This window comes from Monopterus albus, unplaced genomic scaffold, assembly GCF_001952655.1.
Source record: "Monopterus albus unplaced genomic scaffold, M_albus_1.0 scaffold14.1, whole genome shotgun sequence".
In the NCBI taxonomy this organism is placed as follows: domain Eukaryota; kingdom Metazoa; phylum Chordata; class Actinopteri; order Synbranchiformes; family Synbranchidae; genus Monopterus; species Monopterus albus.
This window is the reverse complement of record NW_018127894.1, coordinates 3,208,357-3,227,562: the sequence shown is the minus strand read 5'-3', so window position 1 is coordinate 3,227,562 and position 19,206 is coordinate 3,208,357. Positions and strand designations below refer to the sequence as shown.

The 19,206-nt window shown below is 40.2% G+C and overlaps 2 protein-coding genes across 7 annotated transcripts in view; both read right to left on the bottom strand.

The window, feature by feature from the left end:
- pde1cb (phosphodiesterase 1C, calmodulin-dependent b) overlaps nt 1-9,557 on the bottom strand; it is an 82,431-nt gene extending 72,874 nt beyond the window's left edge. Inside the window, exons 1-3 of one of the 6 annotated variants that reach the window (XM_020591526.1) lie at nt 9,537-9,557; nt 9,093-9,171; nt 8,583-8,865 (exon numbers count right to left, since the gene is read on the bottom strand). In XM_020591526.1, coding sequence (XP_020447182.1) covers nt 8,583-8,865; nt 9,093-9,098 — 289 coding nt within the window. In that variant the 5' untranslated portion in view covers nt 9,099-9,171; nt 9,537-9,557. The other 5 variants (XM_020591525.1, XM_020591527.1, XM_020591529.1 and 2 more) reach the window with 5 other exon arrangements.
- A 1,602-nt stretch (nt 9,558-11,159) lies between these two features.
- viml (vimentin like) lies at nt 11,160-16,776 on the bottom strand. The gene is made up of 9 exons (XM_020591662.1): nt 16,166-16,776; nt 15,713-15,773; nt 13,659-13,754; nt 13,158-13,322; nt 12,494-12,619; nt 12,035-12,255; nt 11,899-11,942; nt 11,715-11,800; nt 11,160-11,608 (listed from the first exon to the last, which is right to left on the bottom strand). Exons 1-9 carry the CDS (start codon nt 16,684-16,686, stop codon nt 11,564-11,566), a joined length of 1,365 nt encoding a protein of 454 aa, XP_020447318.1. The 5' UTR covers nt 16,687-16,776; the 3' UTR covers nt 11,160-11,563.
- Between the last annotated feature and the right edge of the window lie 2,430 nt (nt 16,777-19,206).

The following is a 19,206-nucleotide window of genomic DNA, read 5'->3' as shown; positions in this document are numbered from 1 at the left end:
TGGGGAGAGGCGATGTATGCCAAATGCCTCATTTCTCTGCCTCACGCTCACTCTCTCACACGCATCACTTTCATGCATCTAGCTCACTTGCAAACACACTTAACCTTTCCTCATGCTCTGCCTACCCTACACATTCTTACCGATAGTGATGTTGAAGCCATCAATGCTGAAGGTGGCACTCCGACCCTTCCTAAACCGTTGCTTCTTGGAGTTAGCTTCCATCGCTTTGACACACTCCAGTGACCCTTGTGCCTTTTGAGCTGTTTTAAATGCCTCTAATCAGTTGCAGTGTCTTGTTTCAGTTTCGTTTGGGTAACTATGCTCATGGAGAGAAACAAAAAAAAGCGTAGTCCTCCGTTAGTACTGAGCTCTAAACGAGAACTGTCAAACACTCACCACTTCTCGTTACAAACACAGAGCTGGAGAATTTCTCTCAATCCCGTCTCCACCCCCCTGTCTTTGTTGTACATATCTTTTCTCTCCCTCTCTTCGTTTCTCACACCTTAGTAAGCTCACAAGGAGGTTGTGGCTCTTGATTTGGTTTCCCCCTGTCTATCTCATTCCACCCCTCCCTCTCCGCTCTCTCTCCTTGTCTCTCTTTCCCAAGAGGTACAGTAGGTGTGTGTGGTGGGCGGCGGTGGTAGTGATGGTGGTTGGGAGGGAAAGACATCTCTAGAGGGTTTTAAATGAACATGACTGGTCCTACTGTCAAGATTTTATAGCAAAAACACATTGCTCCGAGTTAGTTAGTACTGTAGTCTTTTGATCACATACAAAAATGGACTTTAAAATCATTGTGCTATGGTCCATGATCACTGAGAGGAAAGAAGAGGGTGTAGAGGTAGCGAGAGAGTGATTACTGTAAGCATATTGAGTCAAAACTAGTCATTAAATTGATGCATTTGTTTTTCATTTTGAAAAAGTTACTTACTCATGTACAGAACAAAACAACCAAGCTTCCATTATGGTTACATTTGTAAACTGCCTCAAATTTGTTTTTTTTTATTTTTATCTCCAAAATGCAATAACTCTGCTTTCTTAATGGTTTTGTGTCTTTTCTTGGAAAAACATCCTTCCTTTGTGCTTCTTTAAACTGCCTTTCCTCTAACAGTACAGCTTAACCATGCACGCGCACCTGCACACACCAGATCAACAAAGGATAACAAAATCCCCTGATTAGCACCACTTGACATTTAGCTGTGGAACTTTTCCATGTTTCATTTTCTCCCTGATCAGTGTCTGTGAGTGCTCTTTATGAAGGCATCTGGCTTTTTCTCATACCTTCTCTCAAATTCAATAAATGTCTATAATAGCATGTCCCCAGACCAGAAGACATAACATCTTTTTAATTGGCATTTCATACTTGATTTAGGTGCAAATCACCTCTCCACTGCACCGTTTATGCAGCTGACTTCTGACATTCATGGTTTTAAGTTCACATTATTTGCTGAAATGCCTCAGATCTGATCTTTACACAGATGTGTGAACAAACCAAATCTGACTTTTCACATCAGATCTGAGCCACGTCTATATGTGGTCCTAGATCTGATTGCTATCCAATCTCAAACTATGTGGCTGCAGTCAGAACAGTCAGATCAGAATCCAGAAGTTAATCCCAATTCCCTTATTTTATTTTTCCTCGATTCGTGCTTGACCCGCAAGTCATTCCAGTCCACCGTGATGAAGGATATCACAAAGCACTTATTTCTTGTCTGAGGAGCACAGAGGCTGCCTGGAGGACTTATAGCCGAGGATACACGAGGGCATCCTTTGCAGAAGTCTGTTACAGATTGACACACCCCTATATCAGAAATCAGTTGGTGATTGGAAGATTCACATAAAGGATCAGTTAGAGTGTTTGCTCATTCCTCTGTCCTCACAGTTTCTCCTTGCATATTTTCCTTGGATCTTATGTGAGTGGATCTAAGACAAGTAAAAGATGCAAGTGAGGGAAACATGGATGCAAATAGGGGAATTGGGATTCTCTTTTTTTTTTTCAATGCCACACAAATTACTTTATTGTTGTGCTTGCATGCATGGAGCTCACATTTTAGTCAAATCTGCACATGCATGCCAGGTTAGGACCTCAACGGAGTTCACGAAAGGTGAAAATAAGTCACATGTGCAAGTCTCTAAGCAAGTCTTAAGTCTTAACCTCCAAGTCTCAAGCAAGTCCAAAGTTACTGTGGTGAGGATAAATCAAGTTGAGTCCCTACTGTAAGTGAAGCAAGTCAAGTCCTACAAAATTCTGATGATCTGACAGTGGCGTGCGGTCAGGGGAGGCAGGTGAGGCAGAGCCTCCCCTGTCAATCTTGAAAAGAAAAAAAATTAACCATAAAATATAATAAATGTTAATATTTGTCGGCTGGTGTGTGTTGTAGGCCCTTTTGCCCTTCGAATCCAATGTTGAAGGAATTTTTTTCAATAAAGAATAGCAGAATTTCTGTATGTCCCGTTCAAATACATGGAGGAGATGCGCGATGAGGCAGCACTTTGCTGTGCCTCTCGGTGGATCGTGTAATCCTCACAAACTGTATGCGATGCAAATAGTGTGTCGCTGTCCCTCTATATATCGCAAATAAAATGCTTTCAAACACTCTGATTATATGCTCTGCCTTGCCATAATCTGGATAATGTATAAAATGTAGTTCTGTAACGTGTTTAGGCTCGCAGATTAACCATAAAACCCAGTAAAAAAGTTACTCGGTGAGGCAAACAGTACGCCTGCCTCAAGGCAGAGGGCGCTAGTGAGCCCACAGATTCTTGCGCTACCTACAATCTTCTTCGTGCTTGTTTATATTTCCTTTACAATCTGCCTTATCAAAATGGAAGATTACATTTCCAAGCTGAGAAAATTCGCAAATCTGGACTTTCAATCAAAACATTTTTGACAGTCTGGACATTTTTGTCCAGAAGGATCTTCTTTATTGAAAACATTTGTTTTAATATTGGATTCGAACGGTAAAAGGGTTTGTAATACATACCAGCTGACAAATGGATTTCCTGTACAAGTAAAGGTAAGACCATAAACTTGTATTATTTATAGTTAGAAATAAGCTCAATTGGAATAAATTTTAACCTCAAAATATGGGTCACGTTTGTGTGAAGAATGCTGATATGAGATATAACACATAACGCATTGTCTGTTAACAGACAATTTGTTTTTGTAAATCTGACTGTAAAAGAGTTAGTGCCTCACCAGCTGTCAACCTCACCGCACGTCACTGTGATCTGTGTGATCTGATAATGTTATGGAAATATTACATATTTAAGTGAAACATTCTCAAACCTCCTCGGATTATTAATTGTGCATTAGTAGACTATCAACACAAAGAGATCAGATCTGAAAAAAAAAAAATCTTAAATGAGCTTTAAGGCCTGTAACGTGAACACAGTCTAATTTTATTTTTAATCAAGTATGTTATTTGTGTTACTTCAGCGGCATGTAATATCTACGCAATGTGACCACAAAGAAAACAAAGAGGATTTAGAAGCCTTAACACATCCCCAAATTAATAAACAGTTATTAAGAGCTACATGATGCATGCATGGCTAAAAGCCTCAATGGCAACACTTTCTTCAAAGATCTTATCACAGAACGAGGATTATTAAATAACCCCTGGTCTAATAAATGGGGAGATTGTCAAATAAGGACCTAAACTACAGCACTATGCATGATTTCTAAATGATGTAGCAGTTAAGGGGTCTGAGGAAAAGGAAATTGATCACAATCAGGAGATCCTTCCAATTATAACACAGCCAGCTTGAGTCACTCACTGCAGTTCCAGCGGACACATTATACACTTGTCAGATAATTACACTACATCTCATTTTGTTTGCGAGCTACAGTAAGAGCTCTTTACCCTCTCCTTCTCCTGTCACTGAGCTCTCCCCAGCCTCCAATTCACACTGTATGTAGCAATTTGTGAGGATCCTAAATTTGCAGCACTTTAGCTGTGCAACATCAAGTGCCCGCCTGTGACTGGGTAGCTTTTATGATACTGATGGCATGTGTGGGAATATTGTAACTCTGTTATTCTTTGTTTTTTGTCAGCAGATTCACAGGTAACTGTGTGTTTGAAAGCCTCAAAATGGCTATAGTGTGCCTTTGTTTGCTATATTTAAACACGAATACCCCATTGAGGTCAAAGCTGTGTCTGAATGATTAATGGTATTATTATACTACTGTCATCATTGCCGCTATGATATTAAATTCATCCTTCAAAAGTGAGCCTAAAACAATGTGTGTAATTACCCGCAGAATTAATTAAAGAAAAGCAAAGTGCTAAAGGACAAGATTTTGTTAAAAAAAAATTACTTGCACTGTATATGTAAGCATCTGTTTCACAGTCAATATTTGCAGCAACATTTCCAATTTAATGCATTTGAGGTTATAGAAGTTGGAGAGGAGATTATATAATACACTTAACTAAAGGAATGTGCTTCTGCTTTTTTATGCTTTAGAAGGCTGTGTGGTGTTCTACAACTTTATGTATTAGCCTATAAAGCGTGGGAATGCAGGCTCTTCAGAACACACTGTTAAAGGCCTCAGGTACTAATACAGAGCATGGATGATGAAGGCATCCAGTACTTTGTCAGTTTGTTAGTCTGTTAAATACTAAGGTCAGCAGCAAGATATCATGACAACTATGAGCTAGACTGTCATGAAATTCAGCTCATCTCAGCAGAACCTTCTGACCTTGGAGCCTTCTCAACATGCTGTTTAAATGTCTACATGTTCCTTTATGCTTCTGTAAAATATAATGTGGGTGCATCCAACCACTTCTGACCACGGCTTGAACAGATGAAAACAAATTAGTCTACTTGTTGTGTTTCCAGAGGTGTGCAATATTAAATCAGCTTCTGTACAGGGTTTGTTACAAAAACTACAGTACATCTGAATCTTCTAGTTTTTCATTTTACTTATCACCAATGTGCAATCGTCTACACCAATATCATAAGTATTGTTTTAATGATGTGCGAGCTGACCTTCTTTACAGAAAACAATGAAAAATGAGCTTTGAGGGTCCACATATTAACTGTGTCAAGTAGGATAGAGTACTGCATATGCACATCAAGAGTGCACATAGTGTGTACATGCTTATGCACCACAGTGGAGCCAACACCAGCTGACATTGGGCGAGAGGTGGGTCCACCCTGAACAGGTCACCAGTCTATCACAGAGCTGACACGTAGAGACAGACAACCACACACACATTCACACTCGCTCCTAGGGGCAATTTAGAGTCACCCATCAACCTAAGCTGAATGTCTGTGGACTGTGGGAGGAAGCCAGAGTACCCAGAGTCAGCCCACGCAGGCACAGAGAGAACATGCAAACTCCACACTGAAAGCCCCCGGGTCGGCCTGGGCTGTAACCCAGAATTTTCTTGCTGTGAGGCGACAGCACTAACCACTGTGCCGCCCACATAGATAATGTTTAAACATACTTGGCCAATAAAACTAACTCTGATTCTGGAGGTATATCATATGCCCATACATCTGTTGAATCCTTGTCAAGATCCATATTTTTCAAGGGGTATTACTAGGGCGACCTCACTGCCACTATGCAATGAGAAGATCAGTATATTACACTCATTAGTGTGATTGTTATAGTCTCTATACTGTACTTAAATTATTTTACTGTTATTTTCTGTGTTTGCAACTCAGTTATTTTTTACAGGATATTTGCAAAAGTTAGAGCACCTGAATTTTATGTGGCATTCTTTTCTTTGTTATAGAAATAAACTGTAGCTGTTTTTAACAAACCAATGCTACAGTAGACTGTTGGTACAAAAACACACCTGCTCGCTTTTGCTGTGTGTTCATTCAGGGTGAACGATAGCTCAACCTTTAATCTGGCCATCAAACAACCAGACATTAATTAGCTGTGAAGATAAAGGGGAGGTGAGGGCTAACTTGGGGGATTAATCCCAATGCTTAAACACTCCCACTTCTCTTTGTGGTGAGTTAGGATCCCATCCAACAAATATGAAAGTGTATTGAAATTATATGTTGGCTCCCAAACATGATACATTAAGAAAGAAAGTCACTACAACAAATACCCAGATTATAGTCATGTGTGTTCCTCATTTTCTAGGCGCTGCTAATTAGACATTTTACCTTCATTTTATTATATAATTCATCCAAACATGACATCAGTTTTGGAGCATTTTGATTGTGTAATCTGTCCCAGTAGCACATCACAAATTCAAGACAACAAATAAGCAGACAGAAAAACAAGCTCATTAGAGGTCTCCCCTAGACTGTGGAACGACACACACTGTCAGTCCTCACACCACTGTCACCACAGTGACACAGTCCTGTGGTGCCAGGGAGCTTGCCTTTTCCCCTGCTAAATACTCATTAGAGGCACCTTTAAGGGTAATCTTTCCCTGTGTTGTAAACCAGAGGGAAATTAACTGACAAACACAGAGAAATACATGAACTGCCATCTGTAACTTGCTGTACTGAGGCCCTGAAGAAAAACTGGGCAAAGGGTATAGAGTTATATAATGTAAAAGTTTAGCTAATGATTTCTGCACCAGCATGCCTCCGGATCAAAGAGGCCAAAGCAGCTGGGTGAGTGCTACTGGTCAGCAGGGCAAACATGAAAATCTTTTGATTAGAACCTGGCATCTTACACATCCCAAACACCCTGGACCGCGAAGGACACACAGCAATGAAAAAAGTCACAAGGCAAAAACAAAACGCTCATCACGGATGTTCATTTTGAAACAACGCCTAATTCTGTACTTCTTGTGATTAGTTACAAACTCCTTTTTTTCCCCATACAGTAGGCTACATGTACATAAAAAGAGTGCTCTAGTAGCCAAATAATTACAGCATCTGTCACCTGTCACATAACCAGAACAGCCACAGTTCAACTCTAGCAAGGGACCATGTTGCGTGTCATACCCTCTTTCTCTTTCCCATGTTTCCTGTCTGCAACTTTGTGATACTTCTAAGTTCTTGCACACCATGTCACCTTTTTGTAGGTGCGTAGGTTCAAGTAATCAATACTGCAGACAAAAAACAAAGCAAATCCCACACACTGCTCATCATTTGTACTCTACATAAAACAGAAAAATGCATAAATATATGCCACACAAATAGATATATATGTCAGTTAGATTTACACCTGACTGTACAACACACAGCTAAAAGTTCATACTACACTGCTTATGTATACTGTAGGTGAAACAGCCTTGACACTGTTTAAAATGATCAGTTCATCTTAATTGTGGGTGTGTATAGCAGTTCTGATAAGAGCTAAGGTCCAGAGTTGTTAGAGCTAATGTCAAACTGATGACTGTAAACCACTGGGAGCGTCTGGCACTGAAGGGACCTGAGCAGGGACCTGAGCAGATAAGCTAATCAGGAGATAGGTACCTACGTTCTGCTTCTGGCCTGGTCCTCGGGAGGGAACATATGAGTGTACAGTCAGCTGAGAGCCAGGGAGGAGAGTCCTCTGAACATCACCGGGGACAAGGGAGGAAACTCAACGGGAGTCTACCTTGTCATACGGTCATGGAAAAACCACAGCACAGATGGTATTTTTTAATCAGCCAGGGGAGAGTATTTTCCTCTGGGATGGAAATACAGGGAGTTGGAACTAGACATGGCAGCAGCAGAGAGACTTGAAGATAAACAGGATAAAGTAAAGGAAACGCTGAGTAACACAAAGGATAAAGGTGTAAGAACACATTTAAAACGCTTAAGGAATAACTGTTGCATTTATAACAATAGATACAATGCAACAGTAGGGTAATTTTCACATGAGCAGCATTACAGAGATTCTGTAAAATGTAAACTGGTTATACAACTTTGTACAGTAAAACAAATATGTGTGTGTGTTTTTTCAAATATTTGAGTGTGCATTCACCAACGGACATCATTTTTACATGTGAATTTGTCAAAACAGTTATTTCTTATTATTGTGGTGGTGGCACTAGCTCAGACATCAAAGGGATGCTTTGGGAGTGGAGATATGTTGCATTGAGGACGGCCTTCAAAGAGCTCAGTATTCATCCTGTGAATACTTTTTTTCAGTAGCATATTCACAGCAGGCCTCTGAAGTGATGAGTTGCTCTCATCTACAGATAAATCTATGAACTGAACCAGAGAGCTGTGCAGTATGAAATAAGACACCAGCTGTATTTGACACAGGACGTTGTTGAGAAATGGTAGTTTCATAGCAGAAGAAAAGAAAACATTCTTACAAAATTTGCTAAACAGACCAACTGAGTGACCACCTATCACCATGACAGCCTACTTTTATTGCCATTCACTCCTGTATCACTCCTGGCTACTAGTTACTTTGCAGATTCATAATATTTCAAGCAAATCAAATAGTAAATTGCCATACATTACAGATTACGATACCCAGAAGTACTTTTAACTACTTGTAACACAGTATTTCTACAGTGTAGTATTGCTATTTTTAGTTATTTTAAAGGTCATTATGTTTCTTCTAACACTTCATAAATACACAGTTACTTTACACCAATGTTTATTTAGTGATAGAAACATGATTATTTTTGTTTTTTCAAGAGGTGGGTAATATGACACAGATAACTCACCGCTCTGTGGATCTTCAGGAGTCTTTTTCTTCCAATTTTGTTTGGCAACATCCGAGTCTTGCCTGCTCAGAACCTCGGACAGCGACTGGCGGGAGCTCTGCCGTCCGGACTGGATCAAAACGTTGAACCGTGCGTTCTTCTTTTTGGCCCGGTCCGGCTTCAGAGCGGACTGGCTCCTTTCCGGGTCATGGTTCTCCGGCTCTGACCCGACTTTCACCAAAGCATTTCTTGTCCTTGTTAGAGCAGAAGTCACCGAGCCCATCACAAAAAAACTGGTTAAAGCCTGCAGACGGAGTGATTTACTTTGAGTTTACCTTTCATTTTAGTCAACACCTATTGAAACTTGACTCCATTTTTGTTCTCGCGATAAAGTCTCCCTGTTCTCTGTCATTCATAAACAGTTCAAATTCATTATTGTGACGATCCCGTACATTATTATCAAGTTAACTGGCTGCAAGAAAACAACAAAGAAATTTAAAGGACCGAAAAAAGGAGTTGATCTGATCATACCGGCATTTCCCTCGGTTTGTGTTTCCTCGACAGGTACGTCACATGGAGAAAGTTGCTCTGTCGTCAAACAAACTGATCTCTAGGGACAAACAGGCGAAAACAAGAGCCATGAATTAACAAACAAGGATCCCGGATTGCTAAAATGAGCGGAAACCAAAGGCACTGAGTGAAATAAGAATAAACGTTGTTTATGGGCGGTAAAAATAGTCTACCGGTAGATTTTTTTGTTAAATCCCGTTTTAACCCATCTAGGGGAAAAGATCGCGAGATTTGTCCAGGGTCAAATAAATTGCTACATTGAAATGTGATTTTATGAAGCTTCTGGTTTCAAACTTATCAATCCGGCTCTAAATGGCCCAGCAGAAAAACAGTTCAGTTACCATCGATTGCCAACAGATGGCAGTGAAATACAGTAGGTTTGTTAGGAAATTCAGAGAAACGTACTGTATTTTCCTGAGTTTGTGGAGAGCGTCTGGTCACAACTGCATACTGGTCTTTACAAAAACTTGCACCGCTGCAGCAAACAAACATTAATAGCCTTTCTTTGAATGTGCTGTTACTTTTTATTTCATGAACTTAAAAACAGAACAAAAGTAACTATGCATAACTCTGGTCACTCTCTACCTCTTCATAGTATCCATGGATATCCCTTCTCTGTAATTAATTTCTCTACTTTCGCAGACACATTAAATTTCTTTGTGCAGCCTCCATGTTCGTGCATCTTAATATTACTTTGAACAGCTTACCGTTTAACCTGTGGCAGATCCTGATTCTGTGATAACTTACTATATAGCTGTCAAATAAATGTGGTGGAGTAAAAGGAACAGTATTTGCTTCTGAAATCTCCATGCAAAATACCTTAAAAATTGTATTATGTATTGAAGGATGTTTTTTTCCAACAAATGCCCATCAAATCATTGCTAAATTTATTAGATTTAATTTCTTACCTAATATCATATGTTTGTACTTAATTAAGTGGTGTGAACCAGGGTGTGAATTACACTGCGTACTGGGGTAAGTTTAATTCATAAAAATGCATTATACTTGAAAACCTATAATGTGCTTTACATGTGAAATCTGCAAAATAACTAGTGACCATAGCTGTGAAGTGAATGTAGTTAGAGAGAACATTTCCTTCTAAAATGTAGTGATGTACAGAATAGCTTAACATTGAAAACTCTAGTAAAGTACAGTAAAAGTACCCCGACTCTATGCTGTTCTAGAGAGGTGTTGATTCAACTGTATGAATACTGAAGTACGTTAGGTGCTACTGAACTGTACTGCATCATACTATCAGGTATCTCTATTATTTTGTCCACCCCCTTTATAGCAGAGGTTAGACTAAATAACAGAAACACCACCCAGTTCAACAGCGGCAGAAACTTTATCCTCCAAAATCAGCATACAGCTGAATCACCTCAAAAACAGTTTCATCAAAATCACCTTTTTGAAAGGAGGATTCATTGCAGGCCTGTTGTATTAGACTGCCTTAGTTTTTAGCTTGCTGTAGACCTCCAGGATAAGGATCCTATCGGTATTACTTTCCTGGCATAATATGAGTGAACATATCTGTCAGTTCTCATTTTACTCCTCTGTGACTCCATTACTTTAAAATGATTAGATGTATGTTTACTCCTGTGTTTCACTTGTGCTTTCAGAAGATAAAAATCATTTGCAATGATGTTAATACAGCTGAGCAGGTTTTGCTCTTAATAACAGCTGATCCATGTAACCCATTTATCTTATTGTGAAAAACGTTGACTGATTGTACAGTTTAATTACTAAAAGACACCAAAAAGCTCCTTAGAGCTGAACTGCTGAGTTAGGTGATAATTCTTTGTCAGGCATTTTTTGAGCAGTTTTTTTTATTGCATTAGTTAATAGGTCAGGTTCCCATACTGCAGGAGGACATCGCTCAGAGCAGCTGTCAGAATATTTTAAAGGACTACACAATTTAATTACTGTCAAATGTAAATGTTTTAGTTCCTGCATTACTTGAAACGACAACTATTTCCCCTTTTTCATATGAGGAACTGTTTCATCTAATGCTACTTCATGATGTGACGCAAAGTATTACACCTCACGCACAGCACTGAGTTTCAGTCTTTAGGGTTTATTGCTGCATACAGACAAGTGTGACATCTTTAGCATACATATTTCCTGGAGTGTGCATGCTGTATTGATTAAAAATGCTAGCTTGGTTACAAAGGAGGATCCTGTAGCTCTCAGTAGGATCTCTATGTTGTGCTGATTCATTATTGAGTCAAATTAACTGTAACAAAGTAATACTTTCAACAGAGAAGGAAGCCAAATACAGTCTGTATCAACTAACAGGTTGACTGAATGATCATATAAAGGCACTTTTCAAAGCTGTTTGCTTTCTGTGTGTTCTTGTTTATTTGCTTGATTGTTGCCCCAGTGAAGTGTTTGTTCATATTGCTTGTGTTGGTTGTTTGGCAAGGACAAAGACACTATTGCTCCATGTCACTGTGGTTCTGGGTTGATTCATTGATCACCTGAAAAAGGATGAAGAGGGCAGAGAAAAGGTGGTAAGCAAGAGTTGTGTTTGAGCTCAAATGAAAATTCATTTATTGATTAAAAATCCCTTCCAGTAGATTCTACCTGACCGTCCCTGGTCTCAATCGTCTTGATGAGAACCTTTTTGCCTGTTGTGGTTTCAATATGAGGTTTGGAATCAATCATTGTTTCTAAGAAAGACAAATGGTGCATTATATTATCAACTGGCAGTATAATATACAATACATAGAGTTCTACTGTAAAATCAACTTGCAGAAAGTGATTGTACCTCTCAGGTTTAGAGAGGAGAAGTTGGGCAGTGGGGTGGAGATTCTGAAAATGAAGAAAGTACAGTCCACAAATGAATATGTGTATTTGTTGCATGTAATGGCAATGTCTTAGTTAGACAGCAGTTCATCCATCACCTGCTCTCCTCTCCTTCCAGCAGCTTCCTATAGGTGGCAATCTCAATGTCCAGGGCCATCTTGACATTTAGGAGGTCCTGGTACTCCCGGAGGTGACGGGCCATCTCGTCCTTCATGTTGTGAATGTCCTCCTCCAGACGGCCAATGGTGTCCTGGTAACCGCTTGTCTCCAGGGAGAAGTTCTCCTCCATCTCTCTCATCTGGCGCTCCAAGGACTCATTCTGGGACGACAGCCAAGAGAGTAAAAAACAACGCCAAGGCAGTGGAAACAACTAGCAAAATAAAAAATAAAATGCACGGTTAATTTTTTGCTCTGTGATCTGTGAAAAAAAAATTTCTGGGTATATTCCTCTTTGCTGCATCATCCTTCAAATGCATCCATCCTATTTTCTGAACTTTCTGTGTCCAGTTTGTTTGTTTCTATATATGGACTGTGCATCATTAAAGTTGCATACTCACAGTTCCTTTGAGAGCATCCACCTCACATGTAAGTGATTGAACTTGGCGTCTATAGTCATTGGCCTCCTGCTTGGCCAGTCTCAAAGCATCATTATTCTTGGCCGCAGCTTCAGTGAGGTCAGCAAACTGTTAACCAAAGTGACAGACAGAGAGATAGAGGCAGAGAGAGCTGAAAAATCAACTGTCCAACACATAATGAGTCACAGGATGAGGCTGAGTGAACGTGACAAATATTGTGATGCGCTCAGTTATACTGTTTAAGAGTGTGGTGGTTAATGCGGCCAGCTAACAAATTTAATATTCACTCTACTCTAAACTCTGTTTTTTCCAGCTTTGTCAGCCATTTGGTGCTGGGCAGGTAGAGCACAGGGTATTTTTTTACTGTAGATATTTTGCATTCAAACAGCTGCATACTGCAGCCAAAAATGCTGCAACACTGAACCAAAACAGCAAAAACAGGGGCCAAAAAGGAGCTGAAAAACACCAAATTGATGTGTACAACTGATGGTAACTGCAGAAACTCTGGTTAAAGCAACTTTGTATTTTATGGATGAAAAATGTACAGAATGTGGCATAATATTAACGCTGCAGTCCAGGTATTTATTATGTAGCCTTTGAATATGTTTTTTATGTTGCAGTCTCCAACTATGTAGAAAATCTTTACCTTGGATTTGTACCATTCCTCCGACTCCTGGATGTTTTTGGAGGCCAGGTTTTCATACTGAAGACGAACGTCCCTCAGAGCTGCTGTAAGGTCAGGTTTAGCTATCTCCATGTCAACCTGCACATGCTGCTGCTGGTGGACCTGGTTTTGTAGCTCCAGCATCTCCTGCAACAAAATCAAATTGCCTATAACTAGAAGTCCTTTTGATTTTTTGCCAATTCACATACACTGTATGTTCCTTTTTTTTTTTAACAATAGCATTATGGGTGTGTAGACATTAACTGTAATGTTGTTTTGCATACATGTTATGGCATTTCTTGTTGTGCTAGAAGTGTTTATTGACTGCTTCACTGAACTGTAACATGGTTGGTAATCTGAGCAGATTAACAAATACTTCACATTCTTTGGCCCAACTTTTTAAGGGCGCCTTTATCTTACAGTATTAGGCCATACATGGGCAGGGTTTCTGCAGCCAGTTTTAGCCACAAAAAGGAAGCTTACCTCATCATGCAGCTTCTTGAGGAAGTTGATCTCCTCCTGGAGTGACTCTACCTTTCGCTCAAGGTCCAGTCTGGCGAGGGCAGCATTGTCCACGTCCTGTGCCGTGACAATGATTCTTAATAAGATGCCTTGAGAAGATCATATTAATTATGCATTATGTCTTTGCTGATACAGAAACAAATGCTCATTCATACGCTGTAAAGAGCATTCACACAACACCCATGTGCACAACCATTGTGTAGTGTAGCAAGGTCACAAACTCATGCATCCAATAAAAATCAACTGTAGGCACATGACGAGTGGCGCTGCAGATGATGTAAAAGGCGAATTAGGTGTTTTCTCTTGACTTTCATATGTCACATACTCTGCAGCATCTCCTCCTTCACTGCATCACAGGCACATTAGCAGTGGTGGAAAGTAACTATGTTCATTCATATAGTTATTCAAGCACTGCACTTTGGTATTTTTCTACTTTATATTGCAGTACATTTCTGTAACACTTCTTTAATCACATTTCAGATTAAGATTTTACATGATCACCATAAAAAAAGCCCATAAAATATGATCAGGTGCACTACTATTACACTACCAGGTTCTGTGTAAAGTACCTAAAATTGACATACTTTGAAAAATTGCCATATTAGCTAATACCATATAATCCAGCAATAAAATAAATTACTAGTTTTTGCATGAGTGCTTTTACTTTTGATAATTTACATTTTTCTGATAACTGACTTTTACTTAAAAGGGGATTTTGAATGAGGCATTTTCACTTGAAGTGCAGATATTTCTATTTTTATTTAGACAGAAGACCTGGAAACCTCTCCTACCTCTGTGCAGTGACAAAACAGGGCTTGTGAAATGGAGTCTGAGACCACTTACTGCCCAATAAAACAAGCAAATAAAACTCAGCAATTCCCTGTCTGTCTGTGCTTATGTCTGGAAAAAAAGGCTGTGCAAAATTCAGTGAGACTGTATCAGTCCACTTGATTCAGAACACTCTGAACCATACGGCACTGCTCACAGGGCCCTTAATCTCATGTATTATTACCTAACTGCAATCTTACCCTGAAAATCCCTCCTAGTTATTCTGACAGAAATGTAGCTGTTTTTCTGGAAGCTCTAATTTTGTGTTATCATTTTACCTCTACTGAATTAAGTACCTGGCAAAAAACATTACAATGCAAGATGTGATATCATATGGAAAAACATCCTAATCCTTTTTTTAAGTGAGTGAGTGTACATACACACTCACTGTGCCATCACACTGCTGTGCTTTGTCAGGGAGTGGACAGGCTGGTAACTGAAGTATCAGCAAATGAAGCAGCTTGGCCTCTGCTCTAATGCCACAAACAAAGTGTGCTATTCAGCAGGGTTTCCCATACAGGCCTGAAGCTGGAAGAGTGACTGCCTGACTAAGCGAGAGCCGACTGCAGGCCCTGCATTGTATAATGTATAGGATGCAATCTCTAACAAGACCATAACAAGTGAGATTTTTATGCACTGGTGCTCTCCCAGAATGAGGCAGCTGGATCACATGGTGGCTTGTCTTCTCGCTCTGATAACCACACTGGGTCCACAACAGTTGGGCTTGTGCCCAGCTCATTCAGTGGGACCAGTTAGATTTAAAAAGACTGCTTGTCACTGCAAGCCTGATTTAACTCAACAGCCACATCTTGGCCTTTTGAACCAGAGTCAGTTCTGTTCTACACCTATTTTTTGTTATGGCTAGAGTTTGCTGTTGTGTCATCAGAAGAGTGCATTCTTGTTTCTGCAGCTCATGAGTGATAATTAGCGATAACCTTGGAGAGAAAAGGCACAGTCACATAGCTGTTAGAAGTAACAGGCATCGATTTCGGGGTTTAAAGCCTTACATTACCAGGAACAGCTGAGGAGGAGCAGTGGAGGGCTCAGAGCCATCAGCATTTTCTGCTGTTGTAAACTATAGTCATTCTTTATCATCACTCTCTTTGCAAAATTCACCTATATTAGAAAAATATAACCAAACAGTTTTATCTGATGTTGTAAAAACAGTGAATCCTGGTGTAGCCTACCTGCCTGAAGCTCTGCATGTTTGCTTCAGCCTCCTCCCGCTGGGATATCTCATCCTGCAGCCTGCAAAGACAAAAAGCAACGCGTTTTATTGCAATAGCCACTGAAACCTTTCCTCCTTAAAAACTCCCTCTGACCTCTTTTTGTGTCTGCCTAAGTAAACTTTCCTCAGCCACAAAGCTGCAGCAGACTAAGAAGATTTTTCGCAGCGCTTGGCAAATACAAGCTGGATTAAGTCCCACCGACACTACCAGTCAAAGGCTTGGATAAACTTTCCCATTCAATTCAATGCGAAAACTTTTAATTGGTAGCGTATATGGGAAGAAGTTATCCTATAAATGATAAAAGCGCGTGCACGCAGTCTACTTATTATAAGGCATGATAGGTCTACTCAACAAAAGCTACATGGAGTTTCTTTAACATCTCAGAGAATCGAGAAGTTCCACGCCTCCTACTTCTCTCTCAGCCTGCCGATGTCGTCGGCCAGGTTATCCCGGTGAACTTCCACCCGGGCCTTCTCGTTCGTGAGCTGGTCCACCTGGCGCCTCAGGTCCCGCATCTCGTCCTCGTACAGATCTCCAACCCGAGATGTGCCTTTTCCCCGCAGCTGCTCCACCTCCGCCAGCAGGATCTTGTTCTGCTGCTCCAAGAAACGGACCTTCTCAATGTAGTTGGCGAAACGGTCGTTGAGCGACTGCATCTGCGCTTTCTCGTTGGTGCGGTTCGTGATGAACTCGCTGTTTATGGCGTCGGACAGTGAGAAGTCCAAGTTGTCGGAGGCCAGCCGGGGCATGGCTACGCTGCTACGAAACCTGTGGGTCTTCGCTGCGTAGATGGTCGGGGTGGAGGAGAGACCGAAAGATACCCGGGACCGCACCGGGCTGGAGAATTGGCGGGTGGAGCTGGTCCTGACCGTGGTCCTCTCCCCACCAAACATCTTTTTATAAGAGGAATGTGGAGCTGACCTATAAGACATCTTTTTTGTATCTATTCAGAGAACCAGCACAGTAACGTTGCCGATTTGGTTGCGCTCTCGTTCCGGCAGCATCAGCTGAGTGCGTCTGGGGAGGCGTTTCCTCAACTATTACTCATTTATAGAGTCGTTCTGATGCAAATAACTCAAGGGGTGACTTGACTGACGCATTGAAAATCCAATCACACACCGGGACACACTTAGTTGTCTTTCTGGTCCATAAAATAGATCGTGAATTAACGTTTAGGTCAAACTGCTATTGCGCACAATGACACACAGAGTAAGGAGTCATCAAATAAAGATATATGAAGTCTGGAATGTTCTGTCAGATTAAAGATGTGCATCCTTAAGCCTCATTGGGTTTCATAGTATGGGTCTGATCTTCAAAAACTATTTAAGTTCAACATTTAGCTTATTAGGACACAGCAGATTGTAAGAGTTTAATGGGGGATACTTTATTAAATGTAGCCTAGTTGAAATGGGACATTTAAATGTGGAAGTCTCATGCCAGCAACGTTTTATTCTCACTGTTCAGATTTGACACAGTGCAGAAGCTGAGTCAGTGTGTTTCTCATCTTGTCAGTCACCTGAGATACATGCACTCCACATGCATTTTCACACTGCATGGGGATTATCCCTTCTCAAAATTTTCCTAGCATCTCTCTCTTTACTTTTGTCTCTTTCTCTGCTCTGCATAGAGAGGCGTTGGTGCTGCAGTGCTGCTGACTTGCTGAGATTCAGTGATTCTGAAGGGCAGTAGTGCTGAGCCAGTGACACTCGACACTTCTCAGACATGCCGCACTATTGCAGCTGAGTTTACTGTGCTTGTTAGAAAACATGAAAGAAAAAGTCAGTAAAAGAGAGCTGATCTGGATAAGTAATGTCTGTTGACTTGATGACAGCTTTGCTTTGTGGGTGCAGGTGGCTGAAGTGATTTGAAGTTGGCATGTGGCCCTGGAGCTATGACTGTGCAGGGACAGACCCGGTTACTCAGTGAGCTGGGTTGATTCCTGGCAGCATTAGGCCAGAAAAATATAGTAAGTACATTTTTAAATAATAGAACCATTGACTTTGTCTGAACAAACTGGAGAACAACTTGTTTTATCTTTGTATTCTTACTGTATTCTTATTTTCCTTATCCTCAGTACATACATAACAGTTTAGATTATGTACAGTAAAATATTTGTCATATCAACAAAAGAATATTTTTTATAACCCATATATCTACATTTAGTTGTTTCCAAAAGTGGAAAAGTATTCACAACACTCACTTAAATAAATGTAGCATTGTCATACAATTAAAAATCCTGCAAGTACGCTTGTGAAATACATGTATTGTAAAGTAAAAAAAGTACAGTACAGCATAAAAAACTTATAATACTTGAAATATAATTAGTTACATTCCACCACTAGTGAAGTAGATGGAAAACCAGTAGTTACCAATATGTATTCACATTCAGAAAGCAGCAATACCACAGTGAAAATACATTACAAGTAAAAGTCCTGCATTAAAACATTACTTAATTAACAGTATATAAGGAGCAGAATGGACCTAAAATATCAAATTAGTAAAAAAGTACTTGTAATACAGAAAAATATCCCCTGTTAGTGTTTAATATTTATTTGTTGATTATATTATTGGATTACTGTTGTGAATGAATTCATTCAAGTAGCATTTACTGAGGTAGTTGCTTGAGTAAAAGTACAGTATTCCAGTCCTTATTAAATCATACAATAAGAAATAAAGTAACCAGATAAACACAGGCACAACAGTTAAAAAAATAAATAACTGTGTTTACATGTGCATATATAAGGCCCATGGTGCCAGAGGGCCTGCACAGGGACTGCAGTGTAAGTAAACAGTTGAACCACTTTACTAAAAGCATCAATGAAAATTCATATGATCAACACCCACTTAGAGGCAGGGTGAGGACCATAACAATCCCTGCTCCCAGGCCCATTATGAACCCCCTCCACCAGTGTTGGCCACAGATACAGACAGAAGGGATTGTGTATTGCTGATCTGTCACCTAACTGCAGCAACAGAATGCGGACAGTAGGCTGTAAGTATTGTTTGTAGCCGGATGTTTGCCAGTGCCACAGCATGGGCCAAATAGTTCCCATTTTTGGCAATGTTTGGAATTTGTTATTTGGTGCTTTTATTTTCTGTTGCTGAGGCTCCTGTTTTTCTAAAGCAACAGCACAGCAGGGGAACCAATTGAAAACTTTGTACATGACAAGACAAAGAATCCAATTACAGTGAACATTGGTCAGAGTCAGTCAGCCTATAATGAAACCAATGGATAAGTTAAGTTGTATTTCTAGGTGTTATCCCTCTAAAACCACAGGCACTGGACAGCAGAAAGGCATCTCTTTGTTTCATCTCCCCTGATGGTGAAGCATCCATCTGTGCACCCAGTAGCCTTAACAATCTCCCCCAGTATTATTTGCCCAGGCTGCTAGACAGAGATAAATTCAAGGACGGTCTTGTTCACAGAGATCATCTCTTACAGATTATTACAA